The following is a 12,766-nucleotide window of genomic DNA, read 5'->3' as shown; positions in this document are numbered from 1 at the left end:
AAAGGCTTAGAGAAATATTTTCATTACAAAAGGATTTTTATGCAAATTAAAATTTAAATATTAATTGGGAAAATGTAAAATCCTTTACCTACAAATATTTCCAGTATTCTTAAGTTGTCTATGAATAGAAAATAGTTTCTATAATTTTTAGCCAAAACCCATTATTTCATATGTAAACTTCCAGCAGATATTGCAGTTTTTACACATTTTCTAATACCTTGTCCTTTAGAGTATGTACTCATTTGACTTACGAAATCAACATACATATGCACAGTCAACAGACCATAAATGGTGTGTTAATTAAATGGGACCACTGCCCTAAGTCCATCGCAATCCCCTGCATCTCCTTCACATACTTTCATATGTTAAATTTGATTCTTGATAAATATGGACAACAAATATTTGTAGTTATGATTGGTCCCTAACTATATCTTCTTCCCTCGGAAAACAATAAGGCAATATCAACTTGAATAAAAGTGAGACTCCTGAGGAATACATACAGCTTAATCCCAAAGACCAAAATAAATGATTCTTAGTGAACAAGGAATTTTGTAGTGTGTTCACTATCCAAAAAAAGGGGGGAAAAAAAGAAAAGGAAAATGATTCTAGATTTTATACCCTGTTTTTCAGAGAACTGTAAATCAGAGAACATATTCAATCAGTACAATTTACAAATTCAAATTTTTACAGATTAGGATTTTAAATACTAAAGTTTAGTGTAGTTTTTACTAGTCAAAATAGTAACTTTGGGGCTTTAAGAAATGATCTCTTCAAAGGGGGAAAAAAGACAGAAAAACATTCAGACCACATAAAAATCTAAGTGAACAGTATATACTACAATAACAATCATAACCCTGATGTCAACTTAAAACAAACACTATACTGTTCATGAACAAAAAGGATAAAGGAATTTCTCATGGTACAAAATAATCTATAGATTTAAATAAATAACCTAGGCAAAAAATAAATAAATAACATATAAAAACTTCTGAAACAATTAATGGAGTCAAATCCATGTGCAAATCAACCTAAACTCTATGCAGCCTACAAGATCACATTAAGTACCCTAAATATATTTTGATGACTACTACCACAAAAACACTAATAGTAAAAGGGAAATATATTAGTGAAATACTGGTACAGATCAAGTGTGTTCACATATGAAAATGACAGACCCTTTTGTTACTAAACAAGATTGGGTTATTTTGTTCCCACAGTAAAAATGGATTGGATTTTTTACGATCAAGCCAAAATCCCAACAGGTGCCCCTTGGACCAATTGCATGCACTTGTAAAACAGCTGGCCGGGGAATGGAATGACTCACTGGCCCACACAGAAATCAAACTTCAGCATCACGCTCTAATCAACTCACCAAGAACCTAATATTCAAAGGAAGCAACAGTTTAAATTGCTTTAAAACTTTTTTAAGTTTAAATTTTTTAAGGGCTTAAAAAAAAAAAAGCAAGATGGGGACACCAAGGTGTCCAGTCGATTAAGCATCCAACTTTGGCTCAGGTCATGATCTCAAGGTTCAAGGGTTCAAGCCCCACATCGGGCTCCAAGCTGACAGTGTGGAACCTGCTCGGGATTCTCCCTCTTTCTCTCTCTGTCCCTCCCCTACTCATACTTTCTCTCTCAAAATAAATAAACAAACAAGCAAAAGATGGAAGATGATCCTACTGAAATGTATGTCTCTCTCTGCCCCTCTACTGTCTGCCCAAGCACATGTATTCTCATTCTCTGTACGCAGAAAAAAATGCATACAAATATAATATTATATAACAATTGGCAACAACTTAATTAAAAGATAAGCAAAGGACTTTAGAATAGACATTTCTCCAAAGAAGATAGACAAACGGCCAAAAAGTACATGAAAAGATGCTCAACATCCTCAATCACTAGGAAGAAAATCACAAATCAAAACAAATGAGATACCACCTCCCACCACTAGAATGGCTATAATTAAATAGAGAACAGGGAGGCCTGGCTGGCTTAGTTGGTTAGGTGTCTGACTCTTGATTTCAGCTCATTTCAGGTAATGATATCACAGTTCCAGAGATCGAGCCTCACATCAGGCTCTGTGCTGACAGTGGGGAGCCTGTGTGGGATTCTCTTTCTCTGCCTCTCCCCCACCCATGTTCTCTCTCCCTCAGAATAAACATTTAAAAAAACAAAACAGCGGGGCGCCTGGGTGGCGCAGTCGGTTAAGCGTCCGACTTCAGCCAGGTCACGATCTCGCGGTCCGTGAGTTCGAGCCCCGCGTCGGGCTCTGGGCTGATGGCTCAGAGCCTGGAGCCTGTTTCCGATTCTGTGTCTCCCTCTCTCTCTGCCCCTCCCCTGTTCATGCTCTGTCTCTCTCTGTCCCAAAAATAAATAAACGTTGGGAAAAAAAAATTAAAAAAAAAATAAAATAAAATAAAAATCTCCATGCATATTTAAAAAATAAATAAATAAATAAATAAAATAAAAATAAAAATAAAAAAACAAAACAGAAAACAAACGTTGGTGAATATATGGAGAAATCAGAATCCTCATACACTGCTGGCAGATATGTAAAATGGTACAGCTGACTTGGAAAACCACTTTGGCAATTCCTTAAAAAAACACAGAATTAATTTATGATCCAGTAATTCCGTTCCTAGGTATATACTCAAGAGAAATGAAAACGGGTACCCAAATGCTTATATATGAATGCTCCTCACAGTGCTATTCGTAATAGCCAAATGGTGGCAACAACTCAAATGCCCATCAATGGATGAATAAACAACATGTAGTAAATGCTACATAAAATGGAATATTCAGCCATAAAAGGGAACTGAGATACTGATGCATACTACAACACAGATGAACCTTGAAAATATTATACCAAGTGAAAAAAGCCAGACGATAAGGGTCAAACATTATAGGAGTGCATTTATATGAAATATCTGGAATAAGTACACACAGAAACAGAAAGCAGATTGGTAGTTGCTGAGGACTGGTAAAAGGAGGGAATGAGAGTTTCAGCTTAATGGGTACAAGGTTTTATTCTGGAATGATAAAAATGTTTTGGAACTACATGGAACTGGTGGTTACAAACTGTGTACTTACTAAATGCCACTGAACTGTTTTAGGATGGTTAGTTTTTGTTATGTGAATTTCATCTCAATTTTAAAAAATCACAGCTTCTTTGTATCTAGCATGAGAACTCAAAAAGTTCTCAATCACTATCTCACTTATTCTTCACAACACCTGTTGAGATTCATGTCCTGCAACAGGATTATTCTCAAAGATCATAAAGTACACAATTTGTGATAATTTAAATAATGCTTGCTAAGTAAAAGTCCATAGTTGCAACTGTAGGCGTTCAAAAATGTCAGCTGAACAAATAAGCAAATAAATGTCTCTAAAGTCCTACTGCCAAGTAGCAGTATTATAAATTCTCACACATATAGACCCCAGATGCAAAACAGCCTCTATAAATAAACTTTTTAAAATTCTGAAGCTTTTCCAAATTAAAGTTTTAAAAGAGATGCTAACCAATGAAACGACTAATTTCAATTTTAGTGGTGTCTTAAAGAAATATAAATAATGTTCCTTATCATCTAATGTTTAATAATTTACCATGAGAACTTTTTCTAGTTCCATACTAGAAATTTGTTTACATTTCAGTAATCAGTAGGCCTATAAGAGATATTTTGCAGACATCGTTTAGCTCTTCCTACAACCTTTATGTATTAAAAGTTTTTGTTTAGTAAAAATAATTTCTGTCCAATCTTTTCTATTGCGCAAGTGATATTCTAATCACTTGGATATATCCTATCTTTTTCACTTCCCCTCTTCCATGTTCTCATTCAGCTTTCAGTTTCACTGGCACGAGGGACCTGCTTGTTAAATCTCTCTTCGTTGGATCTCTCATCTGATCTGATTCCTGACATTTCTTGGATTTGACTTAGAAACCTTTCTTCAATATACGTTTTAAGAAGCTTATTCTACTCATTCTTTTCTCCGTATTATCCCTCTTAAGGCTCGTAACCTAAAAATGATATTTTGTTTTTCAACAAAGCCTGAAGGTCATGAATTAGTTTTTAAGTCACAATGAACTGTTACAGTAAATGATGATTCGAAAGAAAGAAAGAAAGAAAGAAAGAAAGAAAGAAAGAAAGAAAGAAAGAAAGAAAATTTTAAAGAAACAAGGATGAAGAGCAACTTTCTTAGTAGTGGAGCAGTGTATCTGAAATATGCAGAGAACAATTTTACACCATAAGTAACTTTGTCTATCAGAGTGGAAGTAGTAACTGACAAGTCTAGCTGTCAATAACCTAATATACAGCTTGCACAGAGCACTGTCCTTTTTTGCATACAATTGGCACTACTCTTCAAAATGCTCATTAAACAAAAATCATATAATTACTACTCACTGAGTGCAAGAGGCAAAAATTTTAATAATTATTCACCAAATGAGGGTGCCTGGGTAGCTTAGTCGATTAAGGGTCAGACTTTGACTCAGGTCATTATCTCATGGTTCGTGAGTTCAAGCCCTGCGTCAGGCTCCATGCTGACAGCTCAGAGCCTGGAGCCTGCTTCAGATTCTGTGTCTCCCTCTCCCGCTTGCACTGCTCCTCTCCCGCTTGCACTGTCTCTCTCTCTCTCAAAAATAAACATTAAAAAAAATAGCAATAATAATTATTCACCAAATAATGCCAATTACATACAATGCTGAATAGCAAAACTTTGGTTTTACTGTATTCTGTTACATGATAGAATGTCAAGTATACCCAATGTGAATTTACAGGAGTAATAACATTAATAATATTAAATACACAACTGTCCTCTAATTTTGTTCACTAACATTACAATACTTTCTTTATAGAACAGTGTAAATAATTTCACTTGGAAAAAAAATGAAGTCACTTAAAGTAGTTTAACACAAGGACAGCCTATGTAGTGCCATCCCTGTTAGCAGCCGGTAAATAGGGTTAGTCCAGCTGTGAAAATATTTACTTAATAATGCAGTAATGTCTCACATCTCCATGGGTCTGGCTTCTTGCTACATTAATACCAAGGAAGTAGCTGAGGACCCAAGAGCAACCAAAAAAACCAACAGGTAGTAGAAAAACTGAACTGTCATAAAGCCCACTAACTGGGCTCCATTGATTTTGATTTTTATAAACCATTCTATCACACTCACTTACTGGATTGTCTAGTCACAGCAAATCTAAAATAGCAAATTAGGGGAAGAAGCAGATCAGATGGAGCAAGGCAAGATGACTGTGACCACGGCAATGAGAATACACAGCAAAGAAAAAAGAACTACAAAACAGAAAGGGAGTCTGTGCAAGTCTACTATAGGCTCCCAAATATGTAATACAAGCAACAATAAGAACTAAGGTTGCAGGACTACACCAAACTGAGGGTCCTTTGGAAACCTAGTTTATTCTGTGCCTCATTTTTTTATTCTCTGTAATAACCATACTACAATATAACAAGTTCTTCCTTATATTGTATTTGATAAGCTTTTATTGTATTTAAAAATGGCATTTAAACATGTTTTACTAATCCTAAAAGAAATATATTGTGGACAATTTGGAAAATACTAAGTGTAAAGAAAACAAAATTGCCAATAACCCAGCACACAAGAGAGAACCATCATTTATATCTCAGTGCATTTTTTTCAAGTGTCTTCACATATATATATGTACATACATCTTTTATGGTAATATTTTTATTAACCTGGCATTATTTGTGGACATTTTCCCAACTCAAAGTCTTCCTAGTATTATTTTAATGGCTACATATACCAGAATTTATTCTACCATTGCAGATTTTGGTTATTATAAAGTATTTTATAAAGCATACTATACTGCACTGAAGTCATAAAAATAATCATTTATAAAGTCCAGATACAAAAAGGAAATTTTTCAATGACTAGCTTACCAAACACTAAGAAAAAAATGCAGAAGCTGTGATTCATAAAACTACTGTATTATCAAATACAATATTTAAGTCCAATGAATAAACAAGCCATTTAGAAAACCAAGTTTCTAAATAAGTTTTGGGAATGATCATTTTAAGTGATTTCTGAGGCCAGCTATAACAATTTCCAATTAAGGGAATTCTGGATTACTGTTACTAAATTATAACTTGCTAGTAAAGTAGTACTATGAACGACTCATAGTTATTCTGCTCATTCATTCATTAGGCAAATATTTATTGAGAACCTACTATGTAGTAGGCACCATGCCTGGCTGCATTAATATCAAGAACCTTCTTTTGTAAAGTAGTCTTAAACAAGGTAGCAACATTTATCGCACTTTTACAAATGAAAAAATTCATCTAAAATCCTACTGTTCTTCTTTCATTGTTCTTACTCAACGTCTGTCTCTCCCACTAAACTGTGAGCAACCTGAGAACAGAGACTGTCACCACCTCTAAATTTCCAACTCTTGGTATAAAACAGGAGTTCAATGTAGGTTTGCTAAATGACTTTACAATACAAAGTTTTTAAGTCCTAATCTAAAAGCACACAAGTTTCTACAAATAAAATAATGTATACACACTAGTTTTGATGATGCTGTTTTCAATCTATTTTCCATATTCTATCAGTCTTCATAATCTTAATGGCTGTATAATATTCCACCGAACTTACATGATATGGCCGAAAAAACAATTTATTCTAATATTCTCTATGAATGTTGTTTCCAGTGTTTCTACATTATACAGCTAACATTCCAACAAACATACCTTGCCTTATAAATCTGACAGATTTCTGACTAGAAAAATTGGGCTCAACTCTAGAGGCGATAATCTTCTACAATAAAAGTGATTAAACGAAAAAGATTTTTAACCTATACGCAGAGTTTTGAAGGACAAAACACATATACAAATAAACCAGAATTTTTTGGGGTGGGGCCACATCAATTTAAATAAATCCATTATTATATGCATGGCCCAAAGTAAACAATGTTTTGTAAGACTGCTTTATATATATCTTTAGGAAAGATGCTTCTGGGGGCAGGGAATCCAAATTCTGAAGTAACAAACAAAATGTCTAATTAGAATATCTATGCTTTCAAAGGAGAAACACATTTTACCTCCACCTTCTTAGATTCAGAGCTTGCTCAGACCCTCAGGTTGCAGAAATGTAAGCAACTTTGGGCTTCTGAAGATGTCATGATTCCCCCTTCCCTCCATTTACAGACTTTAAAGTAATAATTTACCTGGTAACATAAAAGCACTTAAGCTTTAATCTTAGAAGAAACTTATGGGAAAGCCAAATGTATTTCAGAAATATGAAGCTGGTTTATATGCATATTCATTTAAAAAACTTGTGTTGAGCATCTACTATGGCATCTCCCCATCGTATGACCCTTCAATGATTACTGAAATCATGGATCCCCTTTCTTTTATTTTTAGGTTGGAAAGGAGAGGAAGACAGAAAAAAACAGTTAATATTATAATTTAATTGTGGTCCAAGTATGATTGCTAACAATTATTTCTAATAAGACAGAATATAGACTATAAAAGGTAACGTCGTCATAAGGAGGAAGGGGGCCCTTGAAGCTAGCTAGAAGATATACTCGAATATGTAATTTTTAAAAGAAATATGCTATTTTATTTATATCTTGACTATATTAAATTTTTCACTAAGCCCAGTAAATAGTACCGGTGCATAGTCTTGTATTATTTGTTTTACGTTTTTTTCTTTCACACAGACATAAAATAGGGACTCATAGAGACAAAGATAACAATTCAATTATTTAAAGAAGGAATTCTATAGGTGTTGCTTATAATATGGAACCTTTCGTCTCCCGCAGTTCCATTCACAGACTGCATTAACATTCCACACAATACAAAAGCGCATGCCGTGACAAAGACCTCCAAACACAAATATACAAAGCTACGCTTCTAAAAACACCCCTAACGCGAACTTCACAGCTGGCACTTGTGGCACACTCAAGCCACTGCTAACGCAGCTGTCACAGGCCAATCACATATCCAAGAGTGCCAGCGTGCCACCAAAGAAAGCTAAGCTGATGATCAGCGTACAAATCCCCCACCAAATAAAGAAAAGCTCTAAATCCCCACCCTGAAAAGCACAATGCCTGCACTACCCAGGGAACTCCCTAAAACTGAAAGGCTGGAGATTTAGAAGCAATAAATACCAGCTTATAGCAATACAGTAAAGGAGGGTACTTAATTTGGGCATTCACAAGAAAGGAGACACACTACCCAATCATCACGGAAGTATCCTCTGCTAGGTAGTAATACCAGGCTTTTTTAATTGGAAAAAGGAAAGAAGAAGGCAAGGGGAAAATTCAGATCCTGCGGCACCTCCCTCCCGGACAGCGAACCGGGACTGCGATCTCCGCTTCCCAGGCCCTCTCCCACCCCTTTCCAGCCACCGCCTCCCACCACGGGCCCAGCAGCCTCCGGCTCTCTTACCTTAGCTTTGCCGGCTTCCAATTTCTTCTGTCTCTCTTCGTCCTCCATGGCCTCTGCAGAAAAGGCTGGGGGAACACAGGGAAGGTCGGGGGTAAAAAGGAAAGGTCGATTCCGACAGAGGTGGGACCGCAAGCTCCGCGGTCCCAGGGAGTAGGGCCGGGCCTAGCGCTCCCTCCGCCCAAAGTGGAACCAGTCTACGAGCTCACTGTCTGACCGTGCTCAGCCGCACGGGCAACGCCGTCACCGTGGCCGCCATCTTCGTCTCCACGTAAACACACGGCGAGGCGGGAGGCGGGAGGCAGGAGGCGGGAGGCAGGGGGAAATAGAGGAGGGAAGACGTCGGTCCGCGCAGCCGCCGGGAGCCCCGCCGCGCCGGGCAGGTGCTCCCGCGGCACCGCCCCACGTGCCGCCCCGCCCCCGCCAGATTGGCGAGCCAAGGCCCGGACCGCCCTTGCCAGAACCCTTGCTCGGACCCCGGCTCCCACAGACAAAAACCACCGCAGGGGTGAGCGCCCTTCCCCGGGGACAAACGCTCCCCTGCTGGCAGCCGGGCTAAGGAGCTGGGAGAGAGGGGGTGTGCCTGGGTCTGGCGGGATCTCCACCCACTGTGCAAGGGGCTCAGTGGTCGCTTTTTTAAAACATGGAGATTTTTCAAGTTATAAAAATAATATATGCCTAACGGTGAAGTTGGTGACCGTTGAAAAGCCCCAAAGGAAAAGACTGGGGTAGGGGGAGAAGAAAAGACCCACCGGACGTTATTTTTTCAACCTAGAACGACTCCTCCAGTCGAAGAACTGGGAGATCGGCCTGCAGCTCTCATTACTTCGTTAGCTGAAAGCGCCTCGCTCTTCCCCACACCGGCGTGCCCAATCTCCGGTTTATCCTTCAAGGCCCACCTCACACGCCGCCCCAAATAGATTTTATGATCTCTTTGTTCCCCCCACCACATTTATAAGTATCCAACCATAGCTTATTCTCCTTCCACTCCTCTTTGCATCTCCCTCTTAGCAATGATGTCCTGAAAGGAACCTCGGCTTTGGAACCTGGGCTGGGAACAAAAGCTAGTATACACTTTCTAGCTTGAATGACCTTGAACAAGTTACTGATTCTCCCTCGGCTTACCTGGAAGTTTTGGAAGGGTTGTTAATATATGTGAGTCAATATCTGTGACTGCCTGTCTTACCCTCAAAGGCATTTCTGAGGTGAGCTACACATGTTAATGTCTCAGGTTGACAACTCAGGCTGATCATGTTTCTCCTTTGTTTTGAGCTAGGGTGGACTCAAATACTAGCAGGCGTGAACTAAAATAAGCTATGAGTTCAACCACAGAAGTGGTGCTAGTGAAAATAGGATTAAAAGTGGAAAGATTAAAGTTTTAAAGTCTATCACAACCTGAAGACTAGTTTTAAATAGCTCTAATTTAGAAATTCTTAAATTTAAAAAAGACTTTGTATTCTCAAACTCCACAATGCATACGTATATGTGCCAGTTGTAACACCTAAGTGTATAGTAACCTGTTGCCTTAACCTGAATTGGGCAATGGATGAGATTAGATATTTTATCATAAGAATAAAAGAACTGAGCCAATAAGAGAAGTAATCTAGTTACCCATCAAAGCTAAGAGTCAACCTGGGACTAGAACCAGGTGTTACAATCGTGCAGTGATTTCATTACTGCCTGGATTGAAGGATTACGTTTGTAGATCCTGATTGCCTAGAAGGTGGAAGCCCTAGGTTATCTGACAAGATATTTGCTTGTTAATAGATACTGCTCTCTCAGTGACTACGATAGTCAGCTGTTTGCTCCAGTATGTGCTAAATATGTTCAAGAACCTTCTAAAGCAACAAGATTAGTTCAACGTTTCCCTTCACTAACACCGGCCAATCATACACATCTGTTTTATATGTAATAGGTGTTCAATAAATGTTGAAAGGTAATTATGTGTTGACTTCTGTTAGAAGGGCATGTGGCACTAGTGCTCTGATGCCTCCTGATGGCACCTATTCACATCATTCATTCATCCATGAATACCTGAGAAGGTATTTGGGCAAAGATTTGAAAGAGATGAGAGAATGAGCCATGGGGATAAGTGAGGGTATAGTAAGTCTAAAGGCCCTGAAGCTAGAACATGGCTGTCATATTAAAGAAAAAGCAGGAAATAAGGGTGGCTAGAGTAGAGTGATCCAAGAGAACAGTAGGAGATAATGTCAGAGAAGTAACAGGAGGCCAGATCCTATAGAGTTCTGAAGGTCATTAGAAGGACTTTGGCTTTTACTCTTAGTGAGACAGAGAGCCATTGGAGAATGCCGAGATGAGTGACATGATCTGGCACATGTTGTTAAAGTACATATGGCTGTTATAAGGATGGCCTATGGGGGATCAGTTTGGATGCTACTGCAGTAATCCAGACAAGAGATAATGGGAGTTTGGACAGTCGTAGTGATGGTAAATAAGAATCTGGATATATCTTGAACATGCAACTAATAGTGCCATAGGAGTTGTATGTTGAATGTGAAGTTTGAGACAGAGAAGAATCAAGGCTGACTCCAATGTTTTTGGCCTGATCAAACGATGGAATTGCCAGTAAGTGAGATGGGGAAAAGCAAATTTGGAGGAGACCAAGAGTTCAGTTTTGGACATAAGTTATAGACACATATTAGGTATCCAAGAATTGATGTCACAAAGACATCAATTGGCTCTCTAAGTCTGGAGTTCAGGAGACAGGTCTTCTATGCAGATACAAGATTGTATGATATTAAACTGTTCTCTTATAACCTGGTCAAAAATTATTCAGACAAAACTTTCATCTATATTTTTCTGCTAAACCAAATACAGTATCTATGCTGCTGTTTCACCATTTTGTCAATCTTCACAGCTTTGCTTCTTCCCTAATTAGAAGACATTACCAGCTACCAATGCCACTAAACATTTCTCACCATCATTTGCCCTTCAAATTGCCTAAAACAAAGCTCAAGATCTTCCCTCCAATAGCAACGTTTCCAACTTCTCTATTTCAGTTAATGACCTTCTTCCAGTTTCCTCAAATTAAAATTTTGGAGACATCTTGTATTAGTCTGTACCTCATCCATCATATCTATCAGGAACATGCCCTGTTTTGCCTTCTTTCCCAGATTTTAATTCCTTCTCAACTTTTCCTTTCCCACTGTCAACATGGTAGATTAGACCCTCATTATCTCACACTTTGAAAACTTTGGAAGATTCTAAACTGGTATATCGGCTTCATTCCTCCCCATTACGTCCTAATCCCCATAACTGTCAGATTACCTTTCTAAGATACAACTTACACTCCATTATAAGATGACTCCCTGGGGCACCCGGGTAGCTCAGTCGGTTGAGCATCTGACTTCAACTCAGGTCATGATCTCACGGTTCCTGGGTTCGAGCCCTGTGTCAGGCTCTGTGCTGGCAGCTCAGAGCCTGGAGCCTGCTTCGGATTCTATGTCTCCCTCTCTCTCTGCCCCTCCCCTGCTTGCGCTGTCTCTCTCTCTCTCTCAAAAATAAATAAACATTAAAAAAAATTTTCTTTTAAAGATGACTCCCTATTGCATGTAAGATGAACTTCAAATTCCTAAATCCATCATTCAACGCCTTCCATAACTTGTCCCAGTTTTACTATGCCTCATAACTCCAACTCCCCTCTTTCACCAACTCCCCATTCTAGTCGGACAGGTGCTCATGGGGCTCCCCATGCATTGATTGCTAAATCACATTTCCTGCAATGCCAGAAATCCATACACAATGTCACAGGCTTCGTCAGACAAATATTTACAGGACATACAATTTAGTTTATTTTGCAGAAGTGACTAGGGCCCTTTGTAATTAAGGTTAAACTGAAAAAAAAGGAGACATTAAATGCTAAAACCAAAAATGGTTATTTTTACTTATTAATAGAAATGAAATATATATAATAAAGAATATAGGAAGAAGAATAGTGATTTTTCTTCCACATTTTGTAGAATAAGAAACAAAGGCCTAAGAGATTAAATAACTTGCCCAAATTCCATGGTTAGGTAGGAAAAGTCCTACCATGTCCTAGTCCCAGATCCCTGATCTAAGTGTTATTCCATTTTGCTAAACCGCTTCTCCAAACAAAATCAGTACACACTTATAGAATGTACTAAGTAAAACTTAAGACATTTTTGCTTAATATTTTAAGTTTCAAAAGATTATTCATGACTTATGAAATTAGTACTTGTTTTAAGTGGCTTAATAAACCCATGATGAGAAACCTAAGGTGTTACTATCATCAAAATGGAATTATAAACCAGTAATCCAAGACATTGCAATTGATTACTGAATAGAATATATTGTATTTTCAGAT

General features: G+C 38.0%; 1 protein-coding gene across 6 annotated transcripts in view; it reads right to left on the bottom strand.

The window, feature by feature from the left end:
• Nucleotides 1-8,951, bottom strand: part of AKAP9 (A-kinase anchoring protein 9) — a 155,380-nt gene extending 146,429 nt beyond the window's left edge. For 4 of the 6 annotated variants that reach the window (XM_045497030.1, XM_045497032.1, XM_045497033.1 and 1 more), the window contains exon 1: nt 8,425-8,908. In XM_045497030.1, coding sequence (XP_045352986.1) covers nt 8,425-8,472 — 48 coding nt within the window. In that variant the 5' untranslated portion in view covers nt 8,473-8,908. Of the gene's footprint in view, nt 1-8,424 lie in introns of all 6 variants that reach the window. The other 2 variants (XM_045497029.1, XM_045497031.1) reach the window with 2 other exon arrangements.
• Nucleotides 8,952-12,766: the final 3,815 nt, after the last annotated feature.

Source organism: Leopardus geoffroyi, chromosome A2 (assembly GCF_018350155.1).
Source record: "Leopardus geoffroyi isolate Oge1 chromosome A2, O.geoffroyi_Oge1_pat1.0, whole genome shotgun sequence".
Taxonomy (NCBI): Eukaryota; Metazoa; Chordata; class Mammalia; order Carnivora; family Felidae; genus Leopardus; species Leopardus geoffroyi.
The sequence above is the reverse complement of the archived record's forward strand: the minus strand, read 5'-3'. Positions and strand labels throughout refer to the sequence as shown.